At 35.3% G+C, this 19,434-nt stretch overlaps 1 protein-coding gene and 1 long non-coding RNA gene across 15 annotated transcripts in view; both read left to right on the top strand.

The window, feature by feature from the left end:
* The window catches only part of zmynd8 (zinc finger, MYND-type containing 8), a 43,942-nt gene extending 25,065 nt beyond the window's left edge, over nucleotides 1-18,877 (top strand). For all 7 annotated transcript variants that reach the window (XM_087273553.1, XM_087273549.1, XM_087273552.1 and 4 more), the window contains 7 exons: nucleotides 992-1,558; nucleotides 7,217-7,717; nucleotides 10,599-10,786; nucleotides 10,888-10,968; nucleotides 11,071-11,149; nucleotides 14,140-14,379; nucleotides 17,057-18,877. In XM_087273553.1, the coding sequence (XP_087129679.1) occupies nucleotides 992-1,558; nucleotides 7,217-7,717; nucleotides 10,599-10,786; nucleotides 10,888-10,968; nucleotides 11,071-11,149; nucleotides 14,140-14,379; nucleotides 17,057-17,232 (1,832 nt within the window). In that variant the 3' untranslated portion in view covers nucleotides 17,233-18,877. The remainder of the gene's footprint in view (nucleotides 1-991; nucleotides 1,559-7,216; nucleotides 7,718-10,598; nucleotides 10,787-10,887; nucleotides 10,969-11,070; nucleotides 11,150-14,139; nucleotides 14,380-17,056) is intronic.
* On the top strand, nucleotides 4,580-6,441 carry LOC147841759 (uncharacterized). Of its 8 annotated transcripts, none has more exons than XR_015502542.1 (6): nucleotides 4,580-4,802; nucleotides 5,400-5,465; nucleotides 5,617-5,633; nucleotides 5,745-5,821; nucleotides 5,984-6,033; nucleotides 6,304-6,441. It is a non-coding gene; the product is annotated as an uncharacterized LOC147841759 (long non-coding RNA). The 8 variants fall into 8 exon arrangements; XR_015502539.1 differs by having other exon boundaries at nucleotides 5,617-5,665; XR_015502541.1 differs by having other exon boundaries at nucleotides 5,397-5,465.
* Nucleotides 18,878-19,434: the final 557 nt, after the last annotated feature.

Below are 19,434 nucleotides of genomic sequence, written 5' to 3'. Positions count from 1 at the left end.
TTTAAAATAACATAACTGTATTTTACTATAGAACAGGTATGCAGTATGTTACTGTATTTTAGTTTAAGTTGCATTGTGAAAATCAGAATCAGAAAGAGCTTTATTGCCAGGTATGTTCGCACATACGAGGAATTTGTTTTTGTGACAGAGCGTCTACAGTGCAACAGAATTACAGAGACAGGACAAAAAACAGATAATAAATATATAAAAAGGCAGTAAGTAGTGAATGCAAATATACAAATAGACAAGTGTATGTAGATTTTACTGTATATGTATATGTACAGTATGTAGAATTACTGTATATTTTATAGTAAAGGTATACTTTTGTAATGAGTAAAAAGCCGGTTGATCCATCTGCAAAGCTTTATTAATGTTACAGATGACAGTAAACAGAAAACAGAATGGCAATCCAAAAGCAGGTTGATAAACAGGCGAGGTTCAGGGCAGGAAGAACAATTACAGGTGATATAACAAGCAAATGGGTCAAAGCATGGGTAAGAAAAACCTCTATGAAAAAACACTCGGTAATAACTGCTGGGCAAATCAAGACTTCGCATTGAACTGTTCAGAAACTTGGGCTTATATGCGTGAGCATCAATTGGATACACCTGCTATCGCAAACGGTGCCAGGCAGAGAGGCTTATGGGAATATGGAGTACTGGTTAGAATTCGTGTGATAGTTCCCTCTGGTTGTGCGCAAGGGAAGAGAGCTGAGCTTCACTTACAACATGTACATACAATTCTATAAATACATAAACCGCAAGATAAATGGTGCTGTAAATGTAAATACAGTATTTTTGCTGTAATTGATTTACAGTAAGTTACTAGTGACCTGCTGCCAGTAGATTCTGTAGATTCTAGGTAGTTGTTAACAGTGTATATATCACTTTTAATGTTATTTTAAGTAAAAAAAATTCAGTCAGCATTTCTATTCATTAGTTTTTGACATGAAACTTGAACTTGAAAGTTCAATATTTGCTCTGTCTCACAGGCATAGATGAAATATCTGAGGACGTGTATAAAGGTGTAGAGCACAGCGATTCAGAAGAATCTGACAAGTCTGACTCCAGCGATAGTGAATATGGCAGCGAAGATGAACAGAAATCTAAGAATGGCCAGAATAACAAAACCACTGCTGAGGATAAAAAGGAGAAAGAGCCACCCAAGAAAAAGTCAAAACCATCAGCAGCTGCTGGTGAGGACAAAGACACCAGCAAAGAGTCTAGTGCAACGGCCAGTACAAAGGCCAAAGCAGAAACTGGTCAAAAAACAAGCACCCCTGACCTGATAGCTAAAGACAAATCAGGTATGGACTCGGAGAAAGAGCCTCCTGAGAAACTGAAAGCAGCTCCCGCATCCCCAGATGCCAGAGAAAAAGGCAAGAGCTCTGAAGAGGCCAGTCAGCCCGCATCGGTGGATGTAGACATGGACTCAGACTCTGAGAGGGAGCTGGTCATTGATCTGGGAGAAGAACAGGCAGGGAAGGAGAGGAAGAGGAGCAGGAAAGATTCAGCCGCTGTCACCGCACTCAAAGAACCAACAGCCTCCAAATCTGAAGGTAGGATTTACAGCACTAAATAATACTGTGTGACAGAAGTTGGTTGATTGGTGTCTTGTTTAGTTTCTTTGTCATGTTTTCTGTTTAGTTTATTGGTCATGGTTGTCATTGTCTCGTCCTTTTGCAATTGTTACTATGGTTTCAATTAAATTGAGCATGTTTGTTTTGGGCCACTGTTTACTAAATTTGTAGGAACCATATTAAAATATTAATATATACCAGAGTATTACCACAAATACCATGGTTTGAATTTGTATTTACCATGCAATGGTGTCTTAACTAATTTTTTTTTGTAAATCAATGGTTAATTTGTGTGATGTGTTGCTAATTTTCAGTCTTTATAAAAGACTACTTTTCAAAACATTTCTTGGATCAAGTGTTTTTGTCACATTTGTGTTTAAATGCAAGTAGTGCACTTAACTCGATGAATGCATGATTGAATGAAGAGGAAACTAAATACAATACAATGGGAAGATTATTAAGTTACTAATTGAATTAAACAAAAAAGTAGTATATGTTCATTATATGTTGAAATGTTTCATAAATAGTCTAGTTCAGGGGTCACCAACATGGTGCCCGTGGGCACCAGGTAGCCCGCCAGGTTCACATGAGTTGCCCGCGGGCCTGTTCTAAAAATAGCTCACCATAGCACCACATATGAGTAAGTTGCATCTAATATTTTTATAGGTATTCTTTTTAAATCACACTTGCATTGGTGTAAATTTGAAAATAACTTTTAAGTTATATATTAAAAAAACTTTAAAAACAATTTCAGACAAATTAAGTGTTGCATATTGATATTTATCTTACTTATTAAATCATTGTTGACAACTACTGTGAGAAATCATTAACATGATTAATGTCTTCACATAGATGAATACTATTAATTATTAATAATAACATATGATTCCCAGAGATGGGTTGCGGCTGGAAGGGCATCCCCTGCGTAAAAACTTGCTGGATAAGTTGGCGGTTCATTCTGCTGTGGCGACCCCGGATTAATAAAAAGGGACTAAGCCGACAAGAAAATGATGATGATGAATAATAACATGTAATTAAAGTAAATTAAGAAAAATGTGTTATATAATAACTGGTAGCCCTTCACACTAATCGGTACCCAAGAAGTAGCTCTCGGTTTCCAAAAGGTTGGTGACCCCTGGTCTATTTATTTACAACAAATGTGAACGTTATTAAAATATGGCTCTGGGGCAAACCGGATGTTAGATCACGTGGCTCGCTCTCTTGTTCATCTGGCGCCATCTAGCATCTCAGCCCTGCACTGTAGTGAGAATCACCTCAGAGGTCAGTATTAATATAAATATCGTTCACTGTTCGTCGTCTTTTTGACCAGCCGATTGTTTTGTTCGTTGTTGAAGTTTTTTTTGTACCGATAATTTTGAGGTAATATAGTAACAGGTAAAATAATAAAACCATTAAAATTACCGTCGATAATTAATGTCTACTGGTGTGTGTACTTGCGAGGTAGGCACGTTAACGTTATAACTAAATGCAGTAACGAGTATACGATAATGTGTAGTAACTTTACCTTAGACATCAAGTCTATTTAGCTCTAACGTTATTTCTTTTTTGATATTTTGAACTATGCTACAAGTGAAATGGGCATGCCCAACTCTGCTGGACAAAGAAATTAAGTTTTATTGCAAAATCTAACTGTTATTCTGATTAAAAATGATTGTTTGATTAAAAATGAAATTATTTTGATCTAACGTGACTTTAGTAGGCCTTTTCATTGTCTTTTATAAGTTAGGGTTTTCTATTTGTAGTTATTTACTACATCACATTGAACTGAAACAAATGTCCAAAGACACAGTCCAAAGACATGCGGTAAGTTACAGGTGAATTGGGTAGGCTAAATTGTCCGTAGTGTGTGTGTGTGTGTGTGGATGTTTCCCAGAGATGGGTTGCGGCTGGAATGGCATCTGCTGCGTAAAAACTTGCTGGATAAGTTGGCGGTTCATTCTGCTGTGGCGACCCCGGATTAATAAAAAGGGACTAAGCCGACAAGAAAATGATGATGATGAATAATAACATGTAATTAAAGTAAATTAAGAAAAATGTGTTATATAATAACTGGTAGCCCTTCACACTAATCGGTACCCAAGAAGTAGCTCTCGGTTTCCAAAAGGTTGGTGACCCCTGGTCTATTTATTTACAACAAATGTGAACGTTATTAAAATATGGCTCTGGGGCAAACCGGATGTTAGATCACGTGGCTCGCTCTCTTGTTCATCTGGCGCCATCTAGCATCTCAGCCCTGCACTGTAGTGAGAATCACCTCAGAGGTCAGTATTAATATAAATATCGTTCACTGTTCGTCGTCTTTTTGACCAGCCGATTGTTTTGTTCGTTGTTGAAGTTTTTTTTGTACCGATAATTTTGAGGTAATATAGTAACAGGTAAAATAATAAAACCATTAAAATTACCGTCGATAATTAATGTCTACTGGTGTGTGTACTTGCGAGGTAGGCACGTTAACGTTATAACTAAATGCAGTAACGAGTATACGATAATGTGTAGTAACTTTACCTTAGACATCAAGTCTATTTAGCTCTAACGTTATTTCTTTTTTGATATTTTGAACTATGCTACAAGTGAAATGGGCATGCCCAACTCTGCTGGACAAAGAAATTAAGTTTTATTGCAAAATCTAACTGTTATTCTGATTAAAAATGATTGTTTGATTAAAAATGAAATTATTTTGATCTAACGTGACTTTAGTAGGCCTTTTCATTGTCTTTTATAAGTTAGGGTTTTCTATTTGTAGTTATTTACTACATCACATTGAACTGAAACAAATGTCCAAAGACACAGTCCAAAGACATGCGGTAAGTTACAGGTGAATTGGGTAGGCTAAATTGTCCGTAGTGTGTGTGTGTGTGTGTGGATGTTTCCCAGAGATGGGTTGCGGCTGGAATGGCATCTGCTGCGTAAAAACTTGCTGGATAAGTTGGCGGTTTATTCCCAACAAACACACAACGTTGCCTCAACGTAGCGACCTTCCTACAACGTTGTACCAACCTTGCAAAAAGGTTGAGGATTCTACGTTGTTGCTAAACGTTGTCACAACGATGACATAAGGTTGCCATTTAAACATCACGAGGGCCGCATACTTTAGGTTGTGCTTGGGTGGCGTGGACGACCACTGTACAACATTTACTGGTCACAGCTGAATCAGTTTAAATTTCAACAAGCCGTCGTCTCATTCATCAACGACCGAGGAGACGTGAGTATTGTTTTATTTCTTCTTGCTAAATAAGATACGTAAATCGTGAATATTCAAACAAACCTACGATTTCGACAACAATCTGTTCCAACATTACACACACACAAAAGCCGTAATGAAGTTATTACGAGCGAGTAACATTTCAGCATTCCGTTCACGGACGGCAACAACATTAAAATCATTATGTTAAATCTTTCGATAAAACATTTCCTGATTATTTACCTACGCTTAGTCTTTAGTCAAATGGAAAATAATGTTTTTGAAGTTCAGTTTTTTCCATATCCATAGTGATCAGTCTGATACTTTATCACACGAGCCGATCCACTTTTTACAAAACACACAAAATAACTTTTAAATACAAAACATCTCTGTGCAGTTTGCGTCCCGTTAAAGGAACAGTTCACTCAAAAATGATATGTACTCACGAATTATTTGCCCTGTAAATAATAGCCTAAGTGATTCCAAACCTTTAAGTTTCTTTATTCTATTGAACACTAAAGACTGTAAGCATTTGCTTTCATAGTAGGAAAACACTATGGAATTAAATAGTTACAGTTTTCCAGCTTTATTTAATACATCTTTTTTATTGTTTAGCAGAAAAAAAGCTAAATAAGTTTGGATCAAATAAAGGATGAGGCTAAATGGCAGAATTGTCAGTTTTGGGTGAGCTATCCCTATAAGTTAAAGTATATAAGTTGATGTTCATATGCCTGATTAATATAGATATTAATAAAAAGGTCTGCTAGTCTAAATTTCTATTTTGATTTATCTTTTGATGTTTTATTTAAAACCCACTCTTTTCTTTGCTCAACAGGCTATTTTCACATGGAGGTAATCTTCTATTGATAATTTCTGGATTTTAAGTATGTGTAAGTTGCATAAAACTCTATTGTTTAACCACTCACTGTTGTTTTCAAATTACTTATGTAACTTGTCTTTCAGAATTTTTTCAGCTGTTGAATTCACCTCAGATCAGTGTTGCTGTAATTCCTGATCTATGGAAAGAATAATTGAATGAGGTAAGAAGTATACTACTCTATTTACTATCATAATAAATGTAGTATCGTTACCTAAAACAGCATGTTCATAATGTGGAAAATAGATCATGCTTATGAAAAATTACTTTATTATTTTGTACAGCTGTTATTGAAATGACACTAATTTTAACATTCCATTTACAGCGAGCAACGCCACAACTATAGGACCTCTTCTTTCTCTTCTCATAATTTAAGTAAGTATTGGGAGACTAACTCTGACTTCTGTTAACTCAAACCTGTTTTCCCTGTATCTCTAAATTCATTTAATTGTATGTAATTTTGGTATATGATATATTAAAGCAATAAAATAAAGTAGGCTACATAATTACTCACTGGAGATTTTATATGTAATGAAATTACAATAAATGTCTGAAACTTCAATAACTTGCTAGTCATAGTTGTTTCCATCTGTCCTCTCTTGTTCACTGCCTATTTTGACTTGTGTCTGCTGTGGATCTCTGAAGCTGGATTATCTGTTGGATTTGTTTCTTCCTCTGACTGCTTTCTCCATACCAACAACTACGACTGGTCTTCAGCTGCGCTCCCCGGTCTGCTGTATTCTCCAGTCCAGAGCTTCACTGCCCAGTGTCTGAATTTTAATTTATATATTTATTTATATGTATATTTACATTTTAATGATTTCTTGTTTGCTTTTCTTGTTTGTTTACCCTTTAGTTTAATTATATATATATATATATATATATATATATATATATATATATATATATATATATATATATATATATATATATATAATCTAAACATATACTCTAAACATATACTGTTTGCTTATAATTAGATGTGTACTGTATGTATTAAATGTTGTGAAATATATAATAAAAAGTTTGATTATATTCATTTGTGTGTTATTTTAAACACTTTAAAGTTTACACATGCAATTGTTAAATTAAATAGGAAAAATAAATGAACAATATTTCATATTAAGCAATACTGGAAAAGAATTGCTGCTTATCCTGTATTCTAGGCAGTATTGATAAACTGCCACAAAAAATATTAATACAAGTAGTAAGAACGCCGCCTCGCGGTTGCTGAATGTCGCACGACAACGTTGCTACAGCCTTCTCACGTCTTACATTTCTACGTTGTGACAATGTAGCGAGCACGTAAGCGGCAACGTTGCCTTTGAAAAAATACAACGTTGTGCAGACATCGCTACAACGTAACTGTGTTTGTTGGGATTCCGCTGTGGCGACCCCGCATTAATAAAGGGACTAAGCCACAAGATAATGAATGTATGAATGACTTTGCAATTATCTTAAATTAAATGTCTATTTATGTCAGTGTTTATGTAACAATTAAAAATTTTTTGGGGGTTTTAGTAAATAACCTTGATTTTTTTTTTTTTTTTTGATGTAGGTAAAACAACGCCAATTACAAGTTCTCTCACCCAGCCTCAGAACACAGTCCTTTCCTCTTCTCCAACTATGAAAGACCCATCTCAATCCCCCATGGCCGTCCCCCTTAACATAATCCCCCTCACCGGAGCTGCGAGCAGCACCAGTCTGACCTCCTCCACTTTGCCCATCAGCACAGCCTCCACCGCCAGCAGCTCCTCGCCCATCAACACCAGCACAGTGAAGAAACAGCGGCCCTTACTGCCCAGGGAAACCGTACCTGTGGTGCAGCAGGCCGTCGTCTGGAACCCCTCCACTAAATTTCAGACGTCCAGTCAGAAGTGGCACATGCAGAAGGTGCAGAGACAGCAGCAGGGCCAAACACAGCCTGCCACACAGGCCCAGGTGTTGACGCAGGTGCAACGCAACCAGCAGCCCCAGCAGCAGGCACAGGTCTCCTCTTCCTCGTCTGGACAGCAGGCTTCGTCCAGCACCAGATACCAAACACGACAGTCTATGAAAGGTGTGCAGTCATAGTAGATATGAAAACCATTTATACTGTTACATTAAATTGTATTTCAAGTAAACATTGTCTATAAAATCTTTAAAAAATAAAGGTTTCTATAAAAATATTATTGGCAATTTAATATAAAATACGAATAGCATTTTTAATCATCATATTATAATGACTGCATTCAGTTATTGCATTCAGTTATTTTTAACTGTAACAGAACTTCACAATATTTGTGTTTTTATGCATTTTTCTAAAAACATTTTTTAAAATCCTTTTTTTTGCATTAGATGACATCACACAATAGCATGAACTAACAAGGATTTCTAACTAGCATTTCATAATCTTAGTCTTGTTAGCATTTACAGACACATTGTTATATAATAACAATAAAAAAATCAGTTCAATTCATCTTTATTTCTCTTTTACAATGTAGATTGTGTCACAGCAGCTTAACATAGAAGTTCTAGTAAATTTAAACTGGGTCAGTCCAGTATTAAGAATTGAAGTTGAGTTTAGTTCATTTCAGTTTAGTTTTGAAAGTCCAAACACTGAAGAGCAAATCTACCGATGCGCAGCTCCTCAAGTCCCAAATAACATTAACATTTGTTAACATTAACTAAGATTAAGAAATATATAATTGACATTTACTTTCTTACTTTCCACCCACTGAGGCTAGTTTCTTCAAAGTACCATGCTGGTTATTATTTTCACTGGCCACAATTTATTGTTAGGAAATGAAATGTAATGTGCTGTAATATTCTATGATTAAAGTCATCCAGTGAATTATATAAATTAATTATTACTAAGGTAACATAGGGGCGACATGGAGGCGCAGTGGGTAGCACTGTCGCCTCACAGCAAGAAGGTCGCTAGTTCGAGCCCTGGCTGGGTCAGTTGCCGTTTCTGTGTGGAGTTTGCATGTTCTCCCCGTGTTTGCGTGGGTTTCCCCTGGGTGCTTCGGTTTTCCCCACAGTCCAAAGACATGAGCTATAGGTGAATTGAATAAGCTAAATTGCCTGTAGTGTATATGTGGGTGTAAATACAAGAGTGTATGGGTGTTTCCCTGTTCTGGGTTGCAGCTGTATGGGCATTCGATGCGTAAAAAAACATATGCTGAATAAGTTGGCGGTTCATTTCGCTGTGGCGACCCCTAATTAATAAAGGGATTAAGCCGAAAAGAAAATGAATGAATATTGTAACATAATCTATTTTGAAAGCTAATGCACAGACCCTGTAGACTGTAAACTTTTAAATGTTTAATTATGGTATAACCTATGCTCACTCACATATAAACCTGCCAAGACAGGTTTTTTGACAAAGTTTTGTTTGTGTTTGCCTGTCCATGGCCTAAAAAGACACAAAAGAGAAAATAATTCCACACTATCTGAGCCTTTTTGTGTTTTGCCAGAAAATAGCACACAAGTATCAAATTACGTTCTTTGTTGTGTTTTCTCAAGCGTGAGTGGTTTAAAATTACTTTGACCATTTTTTGTCAACGTAGATCAGTGGTTCTCAAACTTTTTTAGCAGAGACCCTCTCTTTGTGTCGGGCGAAACCTTTCACCCCCCCCCCCAAGACGCAAAAAACCCTCAAATTAACAGCTTTACTTAATTACTTAAAACATTTTAAATTGTATTCATGCTCTGGATTCATTTTTGTGAGATGTCAGTTAAGTTGACATATTTTCAGTGCTACAATCAACTGATCAAATCTTCAAGCACAGTGTTCACTGTGGTCTGCTCTCACTTTATTTCATCAAGCCATATTTTGTGTTCAACTCATCACATTTACTCTTTTCATACTAGGCTCTTCTGTATTATCCTTTTCAGCTGAGAGTTTAAATTTATCTAAGATCAGTTTTAAAGAGTTTTGTCATTCATCAGCATGTTCATGACTAACAGTTAACTGTACTGCGAACTAGCAATACTACAATGGAGGCTGTAGTGACTCAGTGTTTTGAAGTTTTTTTATATTCTTATATTTTAATATTATATTTTTTTTACATCATAATTTACTTAGATCGACAATCCTCACTTACACTGGCAAAAAATAACTTTCTAAATGTTCAAGTTCAGAGTCCACATTTAAACCACTTAAAATGCAAAGGGCCACAAATGACACTTTTTTGCTGGCTTTAAAATGTTCATAACCAACTTGTTCTATTTAAAAGTAATACTGTACATTACATTTAAATGGGTTAAAATTACTTTGACCATAGATAATGGATAATCTTTGCAATTGTCTGTGGTACACACTGGAACACTGTTTTTGGAAATAGGCTTATTAGCCATGGTACAGCAGTAAAATTCCTAAATTATTATGCAGGAATGTGAGTGTAGTTTATGATCTAGAAAATAGCAACTTTGATTTTTCCATTGTTTTTAGTACATGATGTAAGTACAGAAGAGTCAAGCTTTAAATGGGAAAAATGGATCAAAACCCTTTTTTGAATGTTTTTGAGTGACATGTTAATGGACTAATCCAGAGGTGTCCAAACTCTGTCCTGGAGGGCCAGTTTCCTGCATAGTTTAGCTCCAACTTCCATCAACACGCTTGCCTGGAAAATTCAAGTACATCAAGAAATAGCTTGATTAGCGGGTTCAGGTGTGTTTAACTGGGGTTAGAACTAAAATATGCAGGACACCGGCCCTCCAGGACTGAGTTTGGACACCCCTGGTCTAATCCGATTTAATGATTTATGCTAAGCTAAGCTAAAAGTGCTCCTGCTAGACCCGGAGATTGGCTGAATGGATTCAAATATGATAAAACTGTTTATGGGTTGTAAAATGACACTATTTTATAAAAGTGAAGTGTTCTTTTAATGTTTTAATGTAAAAGAACTGAATACTATTATTATTAAAAAAAACTGTGTTGTGTTTTCATCCAACAGTACAGAAAGACTCCTCTCACACCACCTCCACCTCTGCGGTCACACTGGTAACCAGCACACCGGTGTCGGCCACCATTATGGCAGGATCCACTGTCAGCTCTTCTTCAACATCAGCCACAGCTGGAGACTTCCAGATTCCCACCACCTCTGCAGACGTAGCGGCTGACATAGCCAAGTACACTAACAAAGTGAGATTGCTGAGGTTCATATTAACAATAGAAGACAAAAATCATTTAAATTGGCTTATGAATATAATAACTGATTTTTACCGCATGTGTTTTATTAACAGATCATGGATGCCATTAAAGGGACGATGAATGAGATATATAATGATCTTACCAAGAGTACATCAGGAAACACAATAGCTGAGGTTGGGATTTATTTTGGAACTCTAGAAATAAACAAAGTATTGTTTGTGAATAATTTAACAATTTGAGGATATGAATAATACAGCATTTTTACCCTGTTACAGATTAGACGGTTGCGAATTGAAATTGAAAAACTGCAGTGGCTACATCAGCAAGAGCTGTCAGAGATGAAGCACAATTTAGGTACGTAGTTATTATTGTTTTTGTTATTATTATTACCTTATGAATGCTCCAGCCTCAGCATTCTGACCAATAAACTGATAATTAAAATCTTGTTATAGCTAATATATTAATAACTATCTACAGTGCTGAGTACACCCCTCACAATTTTATCTTTTAAATTAATATTTTTATAGGAAGCTGCACAGTATTATATTTGTGCATATACATTAGATTAGGCAGTACTGAAGCCAAATCTGAAGTTTATCTATCAAAATAACTTAAGATAACTGTCCAAAAACTATGACACCCAAACTTATATTTTATGGAAAAATATGAAATACAAATTTAAAAAGAGGAAAAATCGAGAGAAGCAAAAAAATCTGAAAAATTAAGTTGAAATTTTGTAGATTGTAATTTATTTTTGCAATATTTTGCTTGAATTTAATTGAATTTGTATTGTTTCTAAATATGTTTGGTAGGGGTGTCACGATTTCGATTTTTAATCGAAATCGATCGAAATTTATGCTCAATTTCGATTATCGAATCAAAAAATAGAATCGTCCATGCTGCCACGCCCCCATGAAAATAACAGGCTTGTTGAAGTGCTTGTTGAACTGCAGAACTTTAAACCTCTCCTCTTTCAATGAAGTCGCCGGTGTGTACGCATTGGATTTCCAGTGAGTTATGTTGACAACGTTCGTGTTGTCGACAAAAAAAAACACAGTTTTGCAAGCTCTGCTATGTACGTATTACGTAAGGGTCGTCCGATTGACAACACTGGCATCGCGATCCTCCGCCCGCCCCCGTTGCAAATCCGCTCGCGAAAAGTACACACTCTGGCCCTGTTTACACTGTCTTTGTTTTTAAATGGCATTTTAGAACGTCAACGATTTGACATCCACAGTGGCGTGTAGCATTTCTGAGCAGCCCTCCTTCCTCTCTACCTCTGACACACACACAGACACAGACGCACACACACAGCCTTGGGCTCGAGACAGCGGGTTCAGGCAGTCAGAGGATCAGTAGACTGCTTCAATCTTTCACTCACTTGTACTTAGTCATTTTAGCGAACACCTCAGATACTGTTGGCTGGTTCCTGTTGGTTGTGCGTCTTTTTTTACCGACGCCATTATAACGACACAGATCACTGCCTATTCACGAGTCCCGCAGAAAAAGTGATTGACAGGTGGTAATTATGTGTGTATCTTGCCTTTATTCATTTACTGTATGATTTGTTTATGGGTAAAACAAAGACCATGCAGGTCAGGTAGTTTAAACGGTAGGCTACAAATAATTAATTGGTCATTAATTAATTAATTATTCATAATCGAAAATCGAATCGAATCCAGCCTTTAGAATCGAAAATGTAATCGAATCAAGGATTCGGAGGATCGTGACACCCTTAATGTTTGGTGGCTAAAATATTATTTTAATAAATATATCCTTTTAATAAATCTGTTTTGTTAAAATGCACCAAAATGCATTGCCTACATTCACTGAGAAATGGATAAAATGGTTATGCTGAGCACTGTATATGTTATATAGTTAAATGATATGTGTGGGAATATGAAATACCATTTCCACCACAGAATCAAAAATATAAATCTTACAATGTGACTTTTTGTTCTTTTTGTTCTCTTGCAATTTTGAGATAATAGCTCACACTTCTGAATATAAGGAGAAAATCTCAGAATTGCACGAGAAAATCATGAATGCAACTGTGAAATATAAACTATGAAGAACCAATCTTTTATATAAATCTTCTGATATTAAAGTTCTATAAAAAAATTTTTCTTTTAAATTCAAAATAAAACCTGAAGTTATTTATTTTTGATGCTCAAATTCATAATCAAATCACATCTTAATGTATAATGTAAAAAAAATAGAAACTTATGCTGTGACTTTGTGTAGTTTATTTATTCAATAATTCATAAACGCAAATTCAGATCCACTCTTATAAATAAAGGCTCCTTATTGGCATTGACAGTTGTGTGAGGAAACATTAAGATAACACAAAAGCGTATTGTTGATGTAAAAAATTATTTTGATTATTTAAAATGTTTTTTACATTACACAAACATGGTCACACTTTAAAATAATAGTCATTTAGTTATTGTTAGTTTGGTATTTAAATAAACACAAGCAAACAGTGAACACTACATTTATTGCTGTATTCATCTTTGTTAACGTAAGTTAATGAAAATGAAGTTGTTCATTGTTAGTTCATGTTAACTGACTGGCTTAACTATTTGTACAATTTTGGACTCTTTATTTTTATATGATGATTATTAAATTTTTGATTAACAATTACCCTGTGTCTGCTTTAGCAATAAATAACAAATCAATCATATTAGTTGAGAACTAGGGATGGTCCGATCAATCGGCTAGAGATTGGTATCAGAGATAATCAAATTTCCTGACTTGATTGGTACTTGCTGATCAGGCTAATCTCATGAGCTGATCACAAGTGATTGTTGAGTTTACAAGCAGAGAAAGATGCACGTGCACACCAGGTTATAGATCAGCAGATAAATGATGTGTAGGAGCGATCACTGCACTTGTGTCATAGCAGCTGAAATATCTACAGATGTGGTGCGACCTCTGTTTATACAGTTTATTGGAGCGACTTGATAAAAATAAAAACTGAATATTTAATGATACAACTTGTTGTAATATACTTATTGTAATAAACAGTAGTTAGGGGCACAGTTTATAAGTGCATTTTAACTTCCTATGCATTATGAGACTATGCATTATTATCTTAGGTAAGGATGGATCTCCACTTAAGATTCATACTTAGAGGAAAAATGTGCTTTATGCATCATAAAGCTTGAAGCATCAGAATCGACACTCGGTATTAGCCGATCACCATGTCAAGGAATTGGTACTTAGTATCAGCATCAAAATTTATAATCGGAGCATCACTACTGAGAACTGACATTACTACAATATATCCTTTTCATCCATAATCCATATTTGTATGTTTATGTTTGTTAATGTGATCTGCTCAGAACTAACCATGGCAGAGATGAGGCAGAGTCTCGAGCAGGAGCGAGAACGGATCGTAGCTGAGGTCAAGAAGCAGATGGAGATGGAAAAACAGCAGGCTGTGGATGAAACTAAAAAGAAGCAGTGGTGTGCAAACTGCAGAAAAGAGGCCATTTTCTACTGCTGTTGGAACACCAGCTACTGCGACTACCCCTGCCAGCAAGCACACTGGCCTGAGCACATGAAGTCCTGCACACAGTCTGGTAAGATGTAGCAGAGGCTCAGAATCAGCACACAGTGGAGATCAAAATTAATCCAATGACAAAGAGGAGCTTTATAATGCATACATACAATTGAAGTCAGAATTATTAGCCTTCCTGTTATAATTTTTTTTCCTTTCAGATATTTCCCAAATTATGTTTAACAGCATGAAATTTTTCACAGTATTTAGTACAATTAATTTTTCTGTAGAGTCTTATTTGTTTTATTTTGACTAGAATAAAGCTGTTTTATTTTATTTTTTTTTTACCTTTTTTAGGGTCATTATTATTATCCCCCTCAAGCAATACTTTGCAATATTTCTTTGCATTAAACAATGACTTGCCTATTAAGTTAACTTACCTAACCTAGTTAAGTCTTTAGATTGCACTTTAAAGGGCACCTTTTTTACCCCTTTTTCAAGATTTTTTGTGTCTCCAGAATAGGTCTGTAAAGTTTCAGCTCAAAACACACATCAGATTATTTATTATAGCTTTCAGAATTTTCTGCTCTTAATTTCCACTACTGTTTGGACATCCGTTATGTATATGGCCGTGGGGGAAAAAAATTCTTTTTTAGATCCTGCACATGCGGTTTAATTAGGGATGCTCAAAATAATCGAGTAGCCGTTAATTGAAAGGGTGTGTTTGTAACCGATTGATAACAATTAAAAAAAATACTATTTTATGTATTTCATTGTTTGGCTGCATAAGGGGCCAATAACAGCAAACAAGCTTTTTGCGTTCACAGGGGCATCTGTTGAATGGTTTATCAACGGCCGTGAGTGTTTTACGCGTTACTTATGCGCCATGAGCACCTCACGTTTTGCTGTTAGGCTCTGTGTGCTCGAGCGGAATAAGCGTGTTACATCGCGTCTTTTTCATTTTTCAATCAAATGAAAGCACTGCAGGATTTCTGTTGAGGTGACAGCGTGGTTTGTTTTGTCAAGGTGACTGGCGAACTTTTAATGATGGAGGAAACACTTGTGGTCGCTGTTTCAAGTTATCCAGAGCTTTATGACTCTACAAATCTTATTTCATAAAAATTACAATTATAACATCAACAGCAACACGACTCTTGTACAATACGGCTCAACTGATTCAGTCATTTCCTAGTGACATACAAAAGAGCACCGTGCTTCTTTTTTACTTTTCAACATAATAGGCTGTGCGGTGCGCCTCGCGTTTTTGGAACGGAAAGGCGTGTTCTTTGTGATTGGCCCCCAAATACGCAACAAATATTTGTTTACTCGCGGGACAGTGACACATGCAAACACAGGTGTCTACAGACGTATTTTGCCAAAGTAGCAAAATGAAAGAAGGATATTTCTGGTCACAGTTTGACACAGACGAGTTGACATAAACCAGCGCTGATGCTGATTGCCTCTGTGCTGCGTCATAAACTTAACAAATAGGCTATTGATGTTTAGTGTACAACCAACAAACCAACCTTTTTTTCTATTTCGAAAATTACAGTTATTAATAGTTCTTATATAATATCCGTTTTTAAAATAGACTACATAATCTACAAATCAGACAAATCCAAATCCAAAAAGAAATTGGTGCAGGACTTTGTTTACAACCCAGAAAAAAAAGAAAAAATAAGTGATAATGGCCTTGATTTCACTTCTATTCTTTAGTTTAGCAGTTCAGTTCTTTAGCACTTTGAGCACTTGTTATTTAAACACTTTAAGCACTTGTTTTTGTTCAGAAGAAAACACTTTGACAGTACTTTAAAAGAAATGGTGCAAAGCATAATCATTGAAGAGAATCTATCTCAGTTTATTAGTTTTCTAAGCACTTTAAGGTCTTGTTACTTTATTTTTGTTATTATCTTCAATAATTGAAGCAAGTTCTTCTGTGCAGAATTGTACTGACATGCGGCTGTGGTGATAAATTACAGCAATTTTACCATCTTTACTTTATTACAAACATGCACGGTTTAAATTTATTATTATTTTTTTACTTTTTAAACTCATTCTTGATCACATTTGATGATGACTGATGATCACAGAGAGCTGAACAGACCTTTTAATTCCAGGTGCTTTGCTCACATCCTGTCTCGTGGATATGATTACATGCATTACTACAGAAACATGTTAATACGCTGCTGTCAATCTAATCGGTGGGTGGGGAAACTGCACTCCTACGTCACATTGAGGTGGGCCTCAAAATGGGAGGGATTTTGATTCTATTTTAACATCAGAAAATAAAAAAAGACTTATTGTCTTACATACAATATATTAAATCACCCCAATATGACTGTATACACACTATAACTACATACATTTGTGTCCAAACAGCTTTAAAAAAGATGATTTTCATCATAGGTGCCCTGTAAGCTGAATACTACTATCTGGAAAAATATCTCGTAAAATATTATGTACTGTCATCATGGCAAAGAAAAAATAAATCAGTTATTAGAGATGAGTTTTTAAAAATATTATGTTTAAATATGTGTTGGAATTTTTTTTTTCTATTTAACAGAAATTGCAGAAAAAATATACAGGGGGCTAATAATTCAGGGTGGTTAATAATTTCGGATTCAACTATATATAAGCATACAGCAGTGAACGTTATTTCTGAAAATCTAAAGTGTAAAAATTCTTTGACCTCTGTATATATGGATAAAATACTTGTTTTAAGAATGAATTAAATAATGAATATACTTCACACATTCCAGCAACATCATCGCAGCAAGAACAAGAGTCAGAAGGCAGTACAGATGTTACTCCAAAGGCTCCCGGGCAGCCAAACAATGGACCCAACTCACCAAGAGAGACTGTATCTTCCACACCTGCAGACAAAGACAGTGAAGTGGATAAAGCCAAGGACAATGTCACTGTCACGATGTCCTAGCTCACATGTACAAAACACACACTACAACAGCACTTACATCTGTACAGCTGTACATAGATGTTGTCAAGCTCTTCATTACAAAGTCCTTTTAACTATGTTTGTCTTGTTTGAATGTACTTTTATGTTACGACTACGTCTGAATGTTCCAAATCTAAGACCACTCGATTATTTCTTGCTGTAGAACTGAGAGAGTTGTCAAGTTTATTTCTTTTGCGTCTGTAAGGTCTGTTGACATTTTAGTTGGAGTCGCCAAAGTTATATTTATAATATTGAGAACACCTAATCGTCTGAAATTTTTCCCGAATGAGTAACAGCCAAATGTTGTTCGGTCTGAAAAACTAGTGCAGAATGTGGTTGCTTTTTATTTGTAGTATTATCAAGATCATTCACAGTGGTCATTTTTTTAATCTTCATTTCAGATCAGAATTTTATTTTATTTTTTTGTATTTTAAAGTACAGTACTGTGCTGGATTCTTAGAATATCTTATTTATGATAATTCATGCAAAGAACATTTGGTTATGAGACTACATTATATCTTGTCCATATTTCGCTTGGACAAGTAAACACTGTTTAAAAACATACGATTATTTTCTTGTTCTGGTTCGGTTGCGCGTCTCTGTGAAAAGAGAAAGGATGCAACAACATGTTGAAAAATCTTTTATCAAAGATAGAAAAGAGTATTATAAATCTGAGACCGGTTTCCGGTTATGTCTTAAAGGGATAGTTCAACCAAAAATAAGAATTCTCTCATCATTTTCCCACCCTCTACTACTTGTTTTAAGCATGTAAGAGATTCTTTTGTTTGCTTATACACATAATAAACACGTACTAATAACAGAAATATGAACGTACTTATGATTTACGAGGAACGACATGTTAAATGAATCATGTGATTACATCGTGGAAGAGCATCGAGTGGGATTGGTTCTTTGAAATGCACTGTTTGACTGAACTGATTTTGCTGGGAAAAATAGAAGTGCAGGGTGAGTAAACGATAATTGAATTAGAATTTTTTTGGGTTGAACCATCTGTTTAAATGCCTTTCATTTTCGTTCACCTCTGAGATACTGTTGATGTTATAGTTTTATCATCAGTATATATTGTTTTTCATTTGAATTTGCCTTACAGTTGAAAATTCAATGTTGAATGACTATTGTTGGTGTCAAAAATGTTTTTGTCATTTGCGTCCTTCTTGATCTTTCAAAAGAGCTGAATATTTTTTATTTAAACACTGGCCAATTTTACAGATTTTTAAAAAAATCTGATTTTAACATGACTGTAACTTCACAAATACTGTATGTAATGTAAGAAGGTACTTGTTTAATGTTTTTTTTTTTTTAAATTTTGCATATATCATTCATTTTGATGCTGTATTCTTTGTGAGTGAAGAGCAGAGTCGTATGACCCCATAAGATACTGTATATGTGAACCACAAGCAGAAACATTCCTTTGTTATGCTGTTAATAGTGCATAAATATGTTATTCCAAACCATATACAGAAAAAGAAAGAGGATTTCTGTCTAATGAAGAACCAGTAGATGTTTACATATTGTATATAAATAAAGATCTGGTGGTCTGAATTGTAATTTAGTTTTTGTATGGTGCAAGTGTATTAAAGAGAACACCTGATGCAAACGTTTCAAACTGGAGTCCTACTTTAATGAGCGATTGAGATTACACTTGATGTCACTATTAAGCCTGTTAGGTGTAAATGTAATTCCTAAAAGTAGAGTTTTAGCCGAGGTAATCACTATTATTTAGTACATGCATTACTCCAACAACAAGTTGTATTCATACATATTCTGTCTATTCTAACTGTTAGAATTGCTGTCAAATCTCTTCACAGTGGTTAGCTCTGAAGGCAGCAAGGCACGTCTGAATCTGAGTCTGTGTAATATCTCTAATAATATGCACTGCTGGGGAATAATGTAGTTACATGTAACATATTTTATTCATTCATTTTCTTGTCGGCTTAGTCCCTTTATTAATCTGAGGTCGCCACAGCTGAATGAACCACCAACTAATCCAGCACATTTTTATGCAGTGTATGTCCTTCCAGCTGCAACCCATCTCTGCGAAACGTAACATATTTTATTTACAAACTAATTTATCTGCTATCCATTACATTTACTGAGAAAACAAAAGTAGTTTAATTAGAAAGAGGTTTATAGTAAACATTTTCTGTATCAAATAAAGGATGT

The sequence above is a fragment of the Danio rerio genome, chromosome 11 (genome assembly GCF_052040795.2).
Source record: "Danio rerio strain M-AB ecotype USA chromosome 11, GRCz13ab, whole genome shotgun sequence".
Classification (NCBI taxonomy): domain Eukaryota; kingdom Metazoa; phylum Chordata; class Actinopteri; order Cypriniformes; family Danionidae; genus Danio; species Danio rerio.
This window is presented reverse-complemented; position numbering and strand designations above follow the sequence as displayed.